At 48.3% G+C, this 18035-nt stretch overlaps 1 protein-coding gene across 2 annotated transcripts in view; it reads left to right on the top strand.

Moving 5' to 3' along the window:
- The window catches only part of lrrk1 (leucine-rich repeat kinase 1), a 51583-nt gene extending 37713 nt beyond the window's left edge, over positions 1-13870 (top strand). For both annotated transcript variants that reach the window (XM_055660978.1, XM_055660979.1), the window contains exons 21-34: positions 337-508; positions 1542-1711; positions 1791-1930; positions 2584-2833; positions 3411-3580; positions 5026-5223; positions 5937-6214; positions 6922-7116; positions 8166-8317; positions 9185-9302; positions 9793-9909; positions 11458-12254; positions 12352-12453; positions 13457-13870. In XM_055660978.1, coding sequence (XP_055516953.1) covers positions 337-508; positions 1542-1711; positions 1791-1930; positions 2584-2833; positions 3411-3580; positions 5026-5223; positions 5937-6214; positions 6922-7116; positions 8166-8317; positions 9185-9302; positions 9793-9909; positions 11458-12254; positions 12352-12453; positions 13457-13634 — 3037 coding nt within the window. In that variant the 3' untranslated portion in view covers positions 13635-13870. The remainder of the gene's footprint in view (positions 1-336; positions 509-1541; positions 1712-1790; positions 1931-2583; positions 2834-3410; positions 3581-5025; positions 5224-5936; positions 6215-6921; positions 7117-8165; positions 8318-9184; positions 9303-9792; positions 9910-11457; positions 12255-12351; positions 12454-13456) is intronic.
- Positions 13871-18035: the final 4165 nt, after the last annotated feature.

Genomic DNA, 18035 nt, shown 5'->3' with positions numbered 1-18035 from the left:
TGTGCAGTAGTGGTTTGCTAATTTAAGGACTATGTTCCAGGTAGCTTTAGTGGACTGACACCTGGAATGGTTGACTATCGGGCTTTAGATGAGGGATGTCCATAGGCTGGGTGTGGTGTGCACATTCCCCGTAAGAGAATCTCGAATGGGGGTCAACAGTTTAAGAGACAGCTGAGGTGAATCATTCCTCCTCAGATGGTGGAGAATCTTCTCGATAAAGGTTGGTGGAGCAGAGATTGAATATTTTCAAGGCGGGGTAGATGGATACTTGAGAAGATAGGGATTGCTGCAGGTGAACTTTCACCAGGCTAATGCAAACCATGCCTCTGTCCCCAGCTACCTCCTCCCTCACCTACTGCCATCCAAGCCGGGCATCGACAGCAGCAAGCTGCATCAGCCGGGCAACTGCACCATTCAGAGGATTTTCAAGATGAATTTTGTGCCCATTGGTTTCTGGCAACGGTTTATCGCCCGGATTTTGATCAGCCTTTCGGACATGGATGCACAGGTATGTCTCCCCTCCTCTACCCCCTCTACCTCCTGTCTCCCCTCCACATGTCTCTCCTAATCTTACACCCTTTTATCCTTTTTACTTCTCAAACCTTTGTCCAATCATCTGCCACTAAACATCCCTCTTCCGATCCACATATCACTGCCCCCTTCCCCCCCACCCCCTCCCCCCCCCCCTCCCGTACACTCCATTGAGTATAAATGGGGATCCTGTGGATAGGGTGAACTGTTTTAAATATCTTGGAGGCCACATCTCCGAGGATATGACATGGTCATCACACGCATCAGCACTCGTGAGTAAGGCAAGGCAGCGCCTTTACCGCCTCAGGCAATTGAGGAAATTCAGAGTGTCTCCGAGGATCCTCCAGTGCTTCTACGCAGCGGCGGTGGAAAGCATCTTGTCCGGGAACATTACCATCTGGTTTGGGAATTGCTCTGCCAAGGACAAGAAGGCTCTGCAGAGAGTAGTGCGTTCGGCCGAACGCACTATGGGAACTTCACTTACCCCCCTGCAGGAACTATACATCAGGAGGTGCAACTCCAGAGCCAACAATATCATGAGAGACCCCTTCCACCCCTGCAACGGACTGTTCCAGCTGCTACGGTCAGGCAAACGCCTCCGTTACCATGCGGTGAGAACGGAGAGGTTGAGAAGGAGTTTCTTCCCAGAGGCAATTCGGACTGTAAACGCCTATCTCACCAGGGACTAACTCTACTGAACGTTTTTCCTTCCATTATTTATTATGTAAAAGAATATGTGTGTTATGATTGTGTTTATAGTTTGTTTGGTTGTTTGTCTTTTGCACAAAAGTCTGCGAGCATTGCCACTTTCATTTCACTGCACATCTCGTATGTGTATGTGACAAATAAACTTGACTTGACTTGACGTCACCTATCCATGTTCTCCAGAGATGCTGTCTGACCCACTGAGTTACTCCAGCACTCCGTGTGTTTTTTGCTGATGAACCAGCATCTGCAGTTCAGTGCTTCCCCATTGAGCCGATGATATGTGTGGCTTCTTTCTTGACCAGCTTGTTGAAAATGAGAAGAATGTGAAGCGGAGTAGAGGGAGCCTGGCTTCAGTTTACAGCTTCACCGGGACCCGCCGCCGAAACCGCTGCAGCACCTTCCGCGTGAAACGGAACCAAACCATCTACTGGCAAGAAGGTTTGCAGCTGACCTACATGGGGGGTTGCCTCAGGTAATCAGCTACTCCATCAGTTCTCGGCACGTGCCCAGCTGCCACCCTTGATCCTCAACAACTCTCCCCCTTCCTGCAGTGTCGAATCCTCAGAGATGAACTGGAAAAGGAAGAAAAGTGCTGGAATAAAAATCGTTTGCCAGTCGGAAACGCGAGACTTCTCAGCCGTGGCCTTCATCACTGATCACGTCAACTCTCTGATTGACCAGTGGTTTCCAGGTGAGTTCCCAGCCCAGAGCTTGGTGTGAAGTGTTGACTCGTCATGCTCTTGTTGACAAGACTGAAGGTCATGAGATCCCTGAAGACCACTGACACTATGAGCCTCTCTGGCATTGAGTGAGACTTTATGCAAAGCCCAGCGATGAACATAAACAGTTGTTGTTTGTCCACATTTTCCCGTTTCCTGCCAGTGCCTGGTCAACAACAGTTAGGGTGTGCGGACAGATCCAGCATCTTGTTTAGGAAGGGGGAGTCGAGAGGCTTTGGGGCATTCACCAGCGTATCCTTGGGGCGAGGGGTCATGAGGGGTCACTACACAGCGGGGGTCAGCGTTATAGCGGTGTGTCTGGCCGGAGGCCACTCACCAAACCCAGTCGACCAGAAGGTGCTGGTCAAGGGGCAGCTCACCCCCCCCCGTCCCGTCCAGTCCTGTCCATCCCATCCTGCAGCGGAAGTCTCCTGGCCCATTGACTCTGTCCCAGCTCCCTGCAGGAGTGGCCAACCTACCCGTACCACAGACCTGTAATTATTTAACCCAATATTACCAAGCCAATAGTTCATAAATGTTTAAACATCATTTCAGTATCTTTGCTCTGTGGATATGAGGCTCCATATTAGTGTGGTGGAGGGTTAACTCTTTGTGTGCCCCACAGCTCTGACAGCTACAGAATCAGATGGGAGCCCGCTGGTTGAGCAGTACGTTCCCTGCCCTCACTGCTCACTCCCGGACACACAGCGAGGGCAGGCACAGCTCCAGGGACAAGACCCACACTACTTCAGCATGGAGGACTGTCTCCTCACTGCCATTGAGCACACAGACATCTCTTGTCCAAACCACCCCGCCACCCCCGTGCCTCTCGATGAGTTGGTCCCAGAGATCTTCATGACCGACTTCCCATCACGGTAAGTGTGGGATGTTGCAGGAATAACAACGTTAGTGTGTGTGGATAGATCCAGCATCTGTCCACACACCCATGGAATGACCACGAGGATGCAAGGATACAAATAAAGCCACAGTACCCAAACTAAGAGCCCCCCCCCCCAGGGGACACGCGTGCACAAGGTAACTTCCTCCAGGAGTGGACTCGACAAACACTGACACAGATCTCATCTACAGTACGGAACCCCGGCCTGCATCGGCATTGGAACTGGATCCAGGGCTGACTGTTCCTGAATAGATGTGATTAGTACGGGTGTCAGGGGAGAGGGCAGGAGAATGGGGTTGGGAGGGAGAGAAAGATCAGCCATGATTGAATGATGGAGTAGATTCGATGGGCCGAATGACCTCATTGTCTGCCTAAGTGGTATGATCTTATGAACGAATGAGAGTTGTTCTGGTAGAGAGCTAGAACGGGTGCAATGGGCAGAAGGGTCTCACTCTCTGATCCAGCTCCTCCATGTTGACAACTGGTTGGCATCTTGTGGACACCTTGTTCACTGCAACGTCCTTGTTGTAACTATATTTAATACTGTTTAACAGGTTATTTCTGGATGTGAACTGTTTGGAACAAAAAGAAACCTCAGACCATATCCTGGGTCAGGGAGGGAGTGGAGCGGTTGTGTACAAAGCCAAGTACAAGAAGATACCGGTAGCAATCAAGAAGTTTCATTTCAAAAATTACCAAGCACTATCTGGTAATTCTCGCACAGGTAAACTTGCTAAAAAGCTCCGTAACTTGCATTGCAATACAACTAATGTCATCTTTGGTGCTGAGTTATTGATGCAATGTAGGTGGGATTGGTGGGGTCAAGGAAGAGATCTCGGATTCAAAGGCTCGCACAGTTACAGACAAAAACACTTGCTGATACCAACAGCTGACACAGAAGCTCGCCGTTATACCACACTTATACTTACACAGATTTACCGTCTGGACCTACCTGATCTCCCGGTTGCCAAACACTTTAACTCCCCCTCATATTCCCACACTGACCTTTCTGTCCTGGGCCTCCTCCATTGTCAGAGTAAGGCCCAGTGCAAATTGGAGGAACAGCCCCCCATATTTTGCTTGAGCAGCTCACAGCCCAGTGGTATGAACATTGACTTCCATAACTTCAAGGAACCCCTGCACCCCCTCCCTCCATCCCTCCCCCACCCTAGTTGTACCAGCTTCAAAGTCGTCTTGTTGAGTCTCATTGTCTGTGACTTTCTCACCTCGCCCACAGCTAACACTGGCCGGTTTCCTTAATCATCGTTACTTTTTTGCATATCTTTCATTAATTTGTTCTAAATCTCTACATCACCGTACATATTTCTCGTTTCCCTTTACCCTGACGCTCAGTCTGAAGAAGGGTCTCAACCCAAGATGTCACCTATTCCTTTTCTGCAGAGATGCTGCCTGAGCCGCTGAGTTACTCCAGCACTCTGTGTCTATCTTCGGTGTAAACCCATACCATACATATTCCGTGAAGGCAGAAAAACAGGACAGGGAAAGTGACCCCGTCCCCGATCCCAGTTTGGTCAAAGACAAACACTTACAAATTTACCAAAAACAGCAGTAACCTGAGGTTGGAGAAATGTTAGAATTCAACACAACAGCAGCTAGTCATTGATGAGCCAAGATACAAGAGTGAGCTGGTGAGATACAGACTCTAAAAGTTGCAACATTTATATGGGTTCCTTACACTGTGACAGGGGATGTATTAAGGAATTAGAACATAGTAATGAACTTAAATAAATAATTTGTACCTGTTGTCATGGAAGAAGCCACGATGGAGGTAACCATGGAGATCTGTATCTCGGGTGTCCATGGAGATCTGTCACGATGGAGGTAACCATGGAGATCTGTATCTCGGGTGTCCATGGAGATCTGTATCTCGGGTAACCATGGAGATCTGTATCTCGGGTAACCACGGAGATCTGTATCTCGGGTGTCCACGGAGATGAAACCTATAATTTTTAAATGTTGAAGAAATTAATGGGGCCAAAGTTGTTAAAAATCCTCACCAACTACTGCCCATCATTCCCAGGTTTTGGAAAGTGGTCCAAGCCCTGTCTCTCATTAACTAATTCTACCATTGATGCAGCATCCTCATGTAGATAGATCCCTGGTCCCTGCTGCCCGCAGTAACAGAGGTCCACTGTCTACTCTCACTAGATTCGATGTTGCGGCACCTGGAGGCGCTGGAGGTGATGCGGAGTTTCTCAGAGTTCCGCCAGGAGAGCAGCATCCTACACACGCTGCAGCACCCGTGCATCGTGTCCCTGGTCGGCCTCTGCATACACCCACTCTGCTTTGCTCTAGAGCTCGCTCCCTTGGGCAGCCTCAACAACGTGCTCAGACAGCACTCGAAAGGTAACAGAACACACACGCCATCAGCCAACTGCATGTGTGGAAAATGCTTCCAGAAACGGCCAATACTGGGAATGTGAGGACTTTCAGAGGGTCAATAGCTGTGGGGAGAAGGCAGGAGAATGGGGTTAGGAGGGAGAGATAGATCAGCCATGATTGAATGGCAGGTTAAACTTGATGGGCCGAATGGCCTAATTCTACAAATCTTATGATCTTATGACGGAATTAGTAGCGCTGTGCGATGGAAATTAAATGTTCAAAGACACACGTGGGTTTGCTATTTGCAGTGAATAGTGATCAGCTTGTTTAGGAGCGGTGACTAGCCCACGCGGACATTTGTTTCTGGAACTTTGTGTCACACACACGAGATGGTGGGTGTGTGGAACGAGCTGCCAGAGGAGGTCGTTCAGGCAGAAACTATAATAACATTTAAAAGACATTTGGCCAGGTGCATGGATAGGGACGAGTGTAGATGGGGCATGTTGGTCAGCATGGGCCAACTGGGCAAATGGCCTTTGTTTCCATGCTGGGTGACCCTATAACTGATGGGCTACAATGCTGAGAACTATATTCTACACTCTGTATCTTCCCCTTTGCTCTACCTGTTGTACTTGAGTTGGACGATTATATTCATGTATAGTATTATCTGATTTGATTGGAAAGCGTGTACCTTGACTGGTGCTGTGAAGGTAGATTAACCATCTCCTCTACAACAGGGACCTCCTTCATGCCCCTGGGCCACATGCTGACCTACAGAATTGCCTACCAGATTGCTCTGGGCCTGGCCTATCTCCACAGGAAGAAGATCATCTTCTGTGACCTGAAGTCTGATAATGTCCTGGTTTGGTCTCTGGACGTCTCCTGCCCCGTCAACGTCAAGCTCTCTGACTACGGTGTGAGCCGACAGTCCTTTCATGAGGGGGCTCTGGGGATAGACGGCACTCCGGGTTATCAGGCCCCAGAAATCCTGCCCGGGATTGTTTACGATGAAAAGGTATGAAACCAAACGCCTCGCTCAACAAACATGCTTTAAAAATGTTGATCAAATGTAATCGAGCAGTTTACAGTAAAATCACCAGCTCTGGTGACCTGTGTGAGCGCTGGTACACGGGGTATATTGACAGTGTGGGTACACAGTGTATTGACAGTGCGGGTACATGGGGTATTGACAGTGTGGGTACATGGGGTATTGACAGTGTTGGTACACAGTGTATTGACAGTGTGGGTACACAGTGTATTGACAGTGTTGGTACACGGGGTATTGACAGTGTGGGTACACGGGGTATTGACAGTGTGGGTACACAGGGTATTGACAGTGTTGGTACACAGTGTATTGACAGTGTGGGTACACGGGGTATTGACAGTGTTGGTACACGGGGTATTGACAGTGTGGGTACACAGGGTATTGACAGTGTTGGTACACAGTGTATTGACAGTGTGGGTACACAGTGTATTGACAGTGTTGGTACACGGGGTATTGACAGTGTTGGTACACAGGGCTGTGACAGTGTGGGTACATGGGGTATTGACAGTGTTGGTACACGGGCTGTGATTGACAGTGGGGTACACGGGGTATTGACAGTGTGGGTACACAGTGTATTGACAGGGTTGGTACACAGTGTATTGACAGTGTGGGTACACTTGCTGGTCTGGACTCCTGTTCCATTACCACTGTGTGACTTGTTCCTCCCACACTCCCAGGTGGACCTGTTCTCGTTCGGCATGGTCCTGTACGAGCTGCTGTCTGGACAGCGACCAATCCTTGGCCACCACCAGGTGCAGATTGTGAAGAAACTGTCCAAAGGTATCCGACCTCTGCTGGGATCGCTGGAAGAGGTGCAGTTCCATCCGATGCAGAGCCTGATGATTGAGTGCTGGGACACAAAGCCGGAGAAGGTAAAGAAATGCCAGGTAGAGCCGGTGCCTCACACTGCCAGAGACCCGTGTTCAATCCCGACCTCAGGTGCTGTCTGTGTGGAGTTTGCTGATCAATGGTCAGCATGGACTCAGTGGGCCGAAGGGTCTGTTTCCATGCTGTATTTCTGAACTACTAAAGGGGCATCAGAAATGACAGCAGGAGACTGAAAACCCACCGATTGAAGGTGCAGAACAGGCAAACAAAGATGGAATTTAACAAAGAATGCAGTCGGTCTCAGCGTGGTGAATATCAGAGTTACTAGTATCTTTGGTGAATATTGACCAAGGGCCAATAGAGCATGACCACACCAAGTTGTGAAATGTTCATTGTTTCACCACAGCCCTTCCTATTGGGCACTTGCAGCATTTCCTGGTTTTATTTCACATCTTCAGCATCTACAGTTGTTGATATTGACTATTGGCGTTTGTTAACTTCTCCCCAGAGAATGGCTGGAGGTTCCAGTGCAATCTCTCTGCCTCAAGTACACAAACTAAAGTACAATAGGTAGAGCAAGGTTAGAGGTGACAAATTCTGTCCAAAAGATATTTATGGTGCAATTTGTGATTGTAAATTTAGCTCAAGCAGCCGCTCCCGTCTGGCAGAATGTACAGACTATTAAAAGCGATCACTACCAGACAGACTCAGGAACAGCTTCTTCCCGTCTGTTTATCAGGCTTCTGAACGGTCCTTCCATAAGCTAGGGTACTGTCCGATTCACCTCCACCCCATTGCGGACATTGGACTTTGTCTCTGGAACTGATGCGCTACAATGCTGAGAACTATATTCTACACTCTGTATCTTCCTCTTTGCTGTACCGATTGTACTGGAGTTTGACTTGATTGTATTTATGTATGGAATTACCAGGTAAGGATGGATGCTGCACCAGGTATTATCTGAACTGTTTGGATAGCGTGTAGAACAAATCCTTTCACTGTTGCTTGGTACATGTGGCAATATTAAACCTGGACCTAAACCCTGACCTAAGAGGTTTATACTGACTGTTCTTTTCCACATCTCTCTGCCCAGCGTCCGGCAGCGAGCTGTGTCGTCAGGTTGATGCGAGATCCCAGCTTCCCAGTCTTCATGTACACCCTGCAGACGGGTAGACAACACCTGTTCTGTCCTTCACTCGACCACGAGCGCACCGTCATCTTCTGGAATGAAGAAGGAAGCAAAAGGTACGTCTGGCAGCATGAATCCTTACTCACCTGTTGCAGCATCCATCCACACACTCACCTGATGCAGCATCCGTCTACACACTCACCTGTTGCAGCATCCATCCTTACTCACCTGGTGCAGCATCCATCCACACACTCACCTGTTGCAGCATCCATCCACACACTCACCTGTTGCAGCATCCATCCACACACTCACCTGTTGCAGCATCCATCCACACACTCACCTGGTGCAGCATCCGTCTACACACTCACCTGTTGCAGCATCCGTCCACACACTCACCTGGTGCAGCATCCATCCACACATCCGCAAACTCACCTGGTGCAGCATCCATCCACACACTCACCTGTTGCAGCATCCATCCACACACTCACCTGTTGCAGCATCCATCCACACACTCACCTGTTGCAGCATCCATCCACACACTCACCTGGTGCAGCATCCGTCTACACACTCACCTGGTGCAGCATCCGTCCACACACTCACCTGGTGCAGCATCCGTCCACACACTCACCTGGTGCAGCATCTGTCCACACACTCACCTGGTGCAGCATCCGTCCACAGACTCACCTGGTGCATCAACCTGCAGAATGTGTAGTTTGTCTTGGATCCCTGTGTTACATTTACTCAGTAGATGGAAGAACGGGAATAGAAATAACCATTAACTGTTTGTGAACAACCTTTGATGTAATGTGATTAACATGAGGATCACAGGTTGTTATTGGACCTCAAAAAGACTGGGTTTTAGGGTTGTTATTGCCATTCCTCACGTTCTGATGAAGTGGGATGAAGGAAGTTCCGTGGTGTCGGGATGTGTCGGGGATTTCTTAGACCATCACTGACGTTGTGTGTTTGTGTGAAACCGGCAGGAACTACAGTGTGGTGAATATTGACAAAGGGCTGATAGAGGTTGACCACATCAGCTGTCCAGGAGCTGGGCTGAGCTGCCAACTGAAGTTTCACACTGCACTGTGGACCGCTACTAAGGTGAGCATTGTGGAGCACCAGAGTAGCCAGAGGAGGCTGGCACTGTATCCAGAGGAGGCTGGCACTGTATCCAGAGGAGGCTGGCACTGTATCCAGAGGAGGCTGACAGTTCTATCCAGATGAGACTGGCAGCTCTGTATCACGGCAGCACAGGGCAGCTCTCCATTTGTGTTCTGTAACACCGACAGCTGGGGTATATTTATATTACAGCTCATTTACACGTTATTTAAGCCGTGTGTAACTGCTAGGCATTGCCATTGGTGGGTGGATTATTCATGGCCCTGAACTAATGCAGAGTGGGTTGTGTTTTACGGTCTGGGCGTTAAGAGACCTGGCGGCTTTGTACTTCTTACTCTGGGTCAGAGAGAAGATGACATCTGAGGAAGTTCTCTCCTCCATCTAAGCTGGAGTGAGTACAGGCCCAGCACTGTCAAGCTCTACCTTGATGAAAGAACCTTGTGTTGGTGACATGCTTCTTGTTGACGTGTAGGACCAGAAGATCCAGGTGTACAGTCTGAAGGGGATGTGTCCACTCAAGGTGCCGCTCCGCGTACTCGATGTTCCTGCTGTCGTCACCTGCTTCCTGTCCATATCCCGTGGAAACCAGGTAACATGCATACTCCCAAAACCTGTCCCAATTGGCCGACTGACCAGAGGGTGGTCCAGTGATAGAGTTATAATCATTGTCCCATCACACCAGGCCGACTACGTCTAGTTGGAAGCTGCTCTCGATGCAGAACCATGAGGGTCCAGATCCCACCTCCTTGTGCTGACGTTGGCTCTGCCACTCTCTCTGAGGCTCGGCAGCTGACAGCGATCCTCAAAGTCGAACAATCTTCCTCAAGCCCTGACCCGCACCGTGATCAGCGGCCGCAATGTTTGGAAACTGTAGGGTGATGGGAAATGGGGCTCGTGTCAATAGATGTTTGAGGGCCAGAATGGGGATGATGTGCTGAAGGGCCTGTTTGCATGCTGTTGACTCTGAAGACGCCATCCTCTCCCGTGCCTCCCTGCAGTTTCAGCAGCAGACAAACCACAATAATGGGTCTGGCTCTCCAATGCTGTTCTTCTGGTGCCAGATGTTGCAATTCACCATCCATATGTCAATAATGAGACCACTGTCAAATTCTGAAATGTAATATGTTCTACTCCTCCTGCAATCTTATCCTCAGTCTTTAATTTAATCAGAACAAAGTTAACAAATGAAAAGCAGTTCCTGTCTGTTCCCAGTCCTTGTAGTAAACAGTTGTGATTTCACTCTCCCATCTTCCATGTGCACCAGTCACCATTCTTTACCTGCGCTGGGAAGAAGGGACTTAAACCAAAACATCATCTATGCATTCCCTCCACAGATGCTGCCTGACCTGCTGAGTTCCTCCAGGACTTAGTGTTTTGTTTAAGATATCAGCATCTGCAGTTTTATTGAATCACCAGTTTATATCTGTTTATTTTAAGAATGGTGAACTGTGGGGTGGTCAGTGTAATTCCCAGCCATTCTTGGAGCAGGTACTTACTAACCTGTGGGAGGTATTCAGTTCATTTGTAGCTGGGCATTACATTGTCGCTGCCTAGTGGGATAGGGAATATAAACATCACTGGTGGGGTGGGCTTATGGGAAGTACTCTCCCACTTTGGTGGCAATGTTTTCTTGAGTGTGTTCCCGTACAGGGAGTGGTTGACCTTGTACTTGGACTGCCCCAGACCCAGCCCTGTGCACTGACACCCAGTGGCTCGGGCTTGTTCCACAATGTAATGATCCACATCCTCACCTGTGAAGATCCATCGCTACCTTTGGTTCCTTCAGGAATTCGACCGACAGATGAGTTGACCTACACATCTGGTCTGGTCAGCTGCCCAAGAAGTTTTGTTGTGTTATTTTCATTAGGACAGTGGGTAGAGCCTCTGCCTCACAGCGCCAGAGACTCGGGTTCAATCATGACCTCGGGTGGTGTATGTGTGGACATTCTCCCTGTTGGTGTGGGTGAGAAAGTGGAATAACACAGAACCAGTGTGAATGGGAGATGAATGGTTGCTGTGGACTTGGTGGGCCGAAGGGCCTGTTTCCATGCTGTATTTCAATGATTACCGGCTGGGTAAGATGAATCGGTCACTGCCATTTTCTGAGCGTGCATGTCTGTTGATTTCTTTGCCACAGAAGTCTCCGCTGATGCTGGCCGGTATGGCTGATGGAATGGTTGCTGTTTATTCCTTGGCCAGTGAACTTCCCTGGGATTGGTCTGCCTACCTATGCTCACGTTCTGCAAACAACCTGCGGTTTAAAATTCCCGACAGTGACCGGCGCCAGAATGCTTACCCCGTCACCGCCATCTTAGCGGTCAACAATGAATCGGAGGTGTGGTACACCAATGGTCCTGGGATCCTGGTCATTGACACACTGACCGTGGAGATCAGTCGCCGGTTAGAACCTTACCAGCCGCCCTCCCAGGTCATCTCCATGGTGTCTAACCTGGGCTGTGACGGAGAAGAGACGGTCTGGTGTCTGGATGACAAGACAAGTACCTTGATCATGTACCGTGCCTACCAGGTGTGTGCCCATTATGCCTGCAATGACTGCAATCCATTGAGAGACATGTTTCCCATCCAACATCCTGTTGGTGTCATGGCAACATTAGCCATCCAGGACAGCAGTGAATCCCATCCCACAGATACAACCTTCATTGTCACCGATGAGGTTGGGACACAGATCTTACAGCGTTGTGACTCTGTGACCGATTACTGTTCAATATCCTCCTGCTCTTCCTCCGCCAACAACACAAACATCCGTTTCCCCTCCAGCCCAACAAGTATTCCCAATTCTCCCGACTTCGAGGGACCTGGAACGCTGAACGTTCTGGGCGGTGGGTCCCAGGACATCACCCCAACACCAGAGAATCGCCAACAGCTGCGGGCTGTCAAAGTGCTGGCCGTGAGGGACACATTATGGGTTCCCAGGTGAGTGAGTGAGTGAGTGAGGGGCACAAGGTGAGGATCCAGGTGAGTGAGTGAGTGAGGTGCACACTGACGTGTTGTTGCCATGTTCCCCCTACAGGGAGGGTGGGGACATTGTGGTGATCGAGCTGCAGACACAGATTGGCGGTGAGTCGGGCAGAGTGGTGTCAGTGCTGAGGGCTGGAGGAATGAATGAGGACAGGTGAGAGGAACACACGGCACCCACACGCCCAGCACACGGCACCCACATGCCTGGCACACGGAACCCACACGTCCGACACACGGCACCCACACGCCCGGCACACGGCACCCACAAGCCCGGCACACGGCACCCACACGCCTGACACACGGCACCCACACGCCCGGCACACGGCACCCACACGCCTGACACGGCACCCACACGCCTGACACACGGCACCCACACGCCTGACACATGGCACCCACACGCCTGGCACACGGAACCCACCCGCCCGACACACGGCACCCCACACACGGTGTCCCAAACACAACACACAGCACCAATACACACACACCATGACCCAAGCGGGAGTCGTACTCATTTACAGTCCCAGATGGAGTGGTTTACTGGGTCAGATTATAATTTAACTGTGTTTATAAAACAGAACTTTGGCAAATGTATAAACTTGGAATATTTTACAATCTCATCCTTATTTGTTCACCAGCTGATTTAGTGTTTAGATTCAGCGCGAAAACAGGCCCTTCGGCCAACCGAGTCCGTGCCAGCCAACGATCCCCGTTCACCAGCATCATCCTACACACGAGGGGCAATTTACAGGCCTGCATATCTTTGGCCCTGGTCTATAGCACTGTGTGGCAGCAGCTCTACTGGATTTATTTAATTTTACAATTGGTTTTCTAAAGCACCTCAACCCCCCCCTCCCCCCCCCCCCCCCCCCCCCCCCCATCTCATCCCCACCAATGCTGACTCCACGCTCGCGGCTGTGCCAGTGTTTAGCGGGGCAAGTGTCAAGGAATCGGCAGCTCCTCCAAACACGGTGTCCTCACTCTGCTGCCACTCCCCTCACACTTGTCGACTCACCAGAGTTCTCTGGAGTGGAACCCGGCACGGCCGTTAATACTACCGTTGCTACTGTTGTTAATACTGATATTGATACTGATATTGATACTGCCGTTGATGCTGCCATTAATACTGACACCACTCCCTGCTGTCCCGTTCCCCACAGCTCCCTGGTTGAGGCAGCCCTGGTGGCACAGGACACGGTGGTTTGCTGTCTGCTGGACGCGGCTGGAGAGTGGCGGCTGTGTGTGTGGAGGGGCTGGGGCTCCCAACAGTTCCAGCTCTTCTACCAGTCCCTCGAAGAGCTGGGGACGATGGAAGTCGGCATGCGCAGACGGAGGTAGCAGAGACAGAGGCAGAAAAAGATCTGTGAATTAATGCTTAACGACAAAACCGAGAAGCAAAGACAACATGTGGAGGAAGTTGGAGGAATCTGCAGCCTCTTGCCTTCTGCTGACACACAGCTGAACTGTGGCCTCACCTCAGTCACATTCTCCTCAATGTGGAAAGCCACAGAGATCGTATGCAAAGAGTTTAAATGGACTAATTTATTTATTATGCAATAAATACAATGAAGACATTAATTGTCAGTGTGGGGTGCTGACAGGTGCAGCGTTCTGAAGTCAAAACCTCCCTCAAACCAGCAGAGTTGTGTCCTTCATCTCCAGTGAAGCCGGGCACTGGGTCGGGTCAGGGGTCAGCCACTGGGTCGGGTCAGGGGTCAGGCGCTGGGTCTACAGTGAGGGATTTAGGGGCTCTTACAGCTTTTATTTCATTTGTGAACATCCAAGATGAATCTGCTTGGGACTTGGCTGCGTGAATTCAATGCTCAGGTGCCCATGAACTGGTGAATTAGGACAGGCTGGTTACAACAGATGCACAGGACTCCTAAAATTACCTCTGAATGCCATGTACTAATGGCGAAAACACCATGATCAATGCCTTTTAGGGACACACCATAGCATAAAGGGGCCCTTGAATGTCACACAGCATATCAGGTGCCAGGTTACAAGCTATGCAAGTGACACTTCTTCTTGCATATGACGTGCACAGCTTAAAGTTGTAGGACAACTTGTTCTATTTGATCTTATCGATTGTGCACGCCGGGTTGGTTGCATTCGTCGAAACATGGTGGACCACGTGAAGGTTGCAATCTCCCGCCCCAACAAGTGTCACTGAATATTTATGAAGAAGCACTTTGGGTTCAACTCGAACACAGCATTTTGAAAGGATGCAGGGACCAGCAGGGGGCACTAATGAGCTCCATATATAAATGATGAGTGAAGGTGAACTGCAGATAGACATAAACGGCTGGAGTAACTTCAGATCTGAATCTGAAGAAGGGTCTCGACCCGAAACGTCACCCATTACTCCTCTCCAGAGATGCTGCCTGTCCTGCTGAGTTACTCCAGCTTTTTGTGTCTGATAGTCATTTATTTCCACAAACGTTGGAACTGGTTCCCTCTCTCTCTCCATTTTTAGTCCTATGTGCTTCCGATGCCACCCATTACAATTCTGTGGCGGTAGTTACTATATCGAGATATTTTTGTATATTTGTCAACATGTGGAACCAAATTAGCTTCAGGACGTCTGTAAATCTCAACATGTTCTTTACCCAGGGATATCCTGCATATGAAAGGGAATTGGATATTCTCAAAATAGGGTGAATTAGGTTGTTTGATCAGAGTTATGGCTCATGCATATGGGCACCATTGGTTGCATGCTTTTACAACTCTTTAACTATTTGCAGTATTTCTGTGTCCTGGTTGTACATCCTTCTACTCTGGCTTCATTGACTCCAACCACTTTGCTACTTAAACAATTATACCCATACACTCTGAGTAAGTCTAAACTCTGCAACTATGTTCTTTACCAAGATTCTCCTGGAAACAAAGGATAAATTATTCAAGTGAACACAACCAAAACATTTGTAAATTAAAGAACTAAAGAATTGCAAGATAACTAATTCTCTTTAAAAATAGTGACAACTGGATAGATCTGGTTTTGTTTAGCATTGCACATTGGCCTGTCATTGACACTATTGTTGTTTTCTGGCACTCTGCTCAGCTTGCCATTACTGGCACCACACTGTACCACCTTTTGGCACAATTGTTTACAGCTTTTAGTTTTTAGGAACAGTAGTATAAATATTAAACTGCAATGAACAAGGAATCTCTTTGTTAAAATATTATCTTGGCCTTTGCTTAACAGTGAGTTCCCTAAAGGTTCAACTTTTAAAGGAAAGTTCCAAATGCTCAGTGCAGCATTTTAAATGATTCCTGGTGCTTTCTAGGTTGAGTAATCACTGCATTCAGGAGTGAAGACACAAAAGTAGCTGAGAACACTGGATCACAGAATCGAAGTGGAGAGACAATATCATTGCTTGGACGTCCTCACTCCCAAAGGCATTGACTCAGGATGGAGTCATGTATTTTTTCGGAATAATAGTTCTGACATTAAATTGCAATGAACAAGGAACCATTTTGTTAAAATCATATCTTGGCCTTTGCTTCACTACAGGTTCCCAAATAGTTCAAATATAAAGAAAAGTTCCAAAACCTCTCATGGGACTTGGCATCTTTTCTACACACTGTGTCCAGACTGGAGTAACTCAGCGGACCAGGCAGCAACTCTGGAGAAAAGGAAAAGGTGACGTTTCAGAGTATTGGAGTAACTCAGCAGGACTGGCAACATCTCTGGAGTGACCATGAGATGCTGCTTGGCCCATTAAGTTACTCCAGCATTTGGGGATTTTATGGTAAACCAGCATCTTCAATTCTTGTGTATACAAGTCAGCTTTTCAATCGATGTTAGCTTAACTTGATTATTTTTAACACTGTGGCCCAGTAAGGTGGATTGGATTAGTCCTGCTTTTTGTGTACAGCACAATTTTACAATTTGTCAGATTGATGCAATTGTGATGGGCGCATTGAAAACGAGCCATCATTAGATCCATTGCATGTTTTTAGTACAGTGGTCTGGTGCGGCTCACCTTACTAGAACTGGTGCTCTCAATCAGATTTTAAATGAATGTTATCTGAATCAATTTGATTGAGGACATTGATGGTCATGCAGTTGTTTAATGCATCCAACACAGCAGGACTTTGATCCCATCCGTTTCAGAACACAGATCTGTCAATTGCATACGTTTTGTCATCTTGCAGCATCATCCTTTGGACAGTTCCCTTTCCTGGTTAAGGGTTTAGACCCAAAATATTAACTACCTGTTCGCCAGAAATGCTGCCTAACCCATTGGAGTTATTCCAGCATTCTGTACTTCCCTCTGAGCCACTGTTGGTCACCTGTCATAACTGTAATAATATGTGGCATATTCTGGGCCATGAGGTGACAAATTAGGGTCGATTAGAAATACTGTTGTAGAAGGTTCCCAGCACCTTACAGATATGTAGATCTGACTAATTGTTCCCTTTTAGCTGTGTCAGCGCCAAGCAACTTTATGGAGGATGTCTTCAGATACAATGGTTTATCAAAGTAGCTCCTCCACTGCATGAACTGAAACCCCAACTTTCACCACTGACTGACACGTACAATAGGAATGACTTTGCAATGTCCAAATGCGGTGTGGAACAAACATGAATGCTTGATGATTGAAGTCAACTTAAAGTTACTAATCAATGATAATGGGGCCGGCTCACTCCTGTGCCACCCTTTGGTGATAGATTTCCAACTTGCTTGACTTTATATGGCACTTCTGCTTTGGCTGCAGGCAGACCAACAATATAGACTTGCTGAAGACACAAGGATGCAGATGCTGAACTCCACAGAGAGCAGGAGTAACTCGATGGGTCTCTCCAATCCATGGATAGGAGACATTTTAGGTCAGGCTGAGTTTGAATAAGGGTCCTAACCAGAATCTTTGCCTAGCCATGTACGCCAGAGATTCTGCCTGACCCACTTGGTGTTCCAGACTTGCTGCACATATTCGCTGTTTCGAGAAGACATTTCTGGGGATCATCCAACGAGTCTCTTAGTGGAACCGAGAAATCAGAAGAGGGTGATCACTTATTTTGGGTTATACTATAGGCGCCATAAACTCAGTGGCAATAAGAGGAAGACATATGTATGGATATCAGAGACCTGGAAGAACATATGGTTATAATAGTGGTGTATTTAAAGACTTCTTCAACCTTCTTAAAGTCTCCATCAGATTTGTCCCACCTGCAGCAACTTCTTTACTGGGCCACCATCTCCCCTTGCTGAATCTACTCAACGCCATCTGGCAGCTGTGTCTACAATAACCAGCAATCAATTCAGCTGGCCACCAGGCCATTGCAGCTGTAGTCATTGCTTCAGCCTGCAGCTTCTGGCATTGGCCTGCAGAAGTGAGAGCAGTGCATTTGTGAACAAGTTGCAATGGGTTTGAATGGTGAAAGATAATATATGGGTCCCCATTGAAGAATATTGTTGGTAGGAGAAGGATGGAAACATACTACATGAAACAGTATGCAGTTAGTGGTGCAGTTGTTAGATGTGAAATGTTCTCCTTCAATACACATGTAAACGTAAGTCGTAGATAGAAACTAAACGCTGGAGTAACTCAGTGGGACAGGCAACATCTCTGCAGAGAAGGAATGAGTGACGTTTCTGGTTGAGATCCTTTTTCAGAAGTAAGTCGTAATGTGCCAGAAGAAACTGCAGCTTCTGCCTTATATCAAACATGTCACAGGGTTAATATCTTGCTGTTATTATCTACTCTCAGCCAGTCAATGAGATGTCCCTTGTCT

This window comes from Leucoraja erinacea, chromosome 33 (assembly GCF_028641065.1).
Source record: "Leucoraja erinacea ecotype New England chromosome 33, Leri_hhj_1, whole genome shotgun sequence".
In the NCBI taxonomy this organism is placed as follows: Eukaryota; Metazoa; Chordata; class Chondrichthyes; order Rajiformes; family Rajidae; genus Leucoraja; species Leucoraja erinaceus.
The sequence above is the reverse complement of the archived record's forward strand: the minus strand, read 5'-3'. Positions and strand labels throughout refer to the sequence as shown.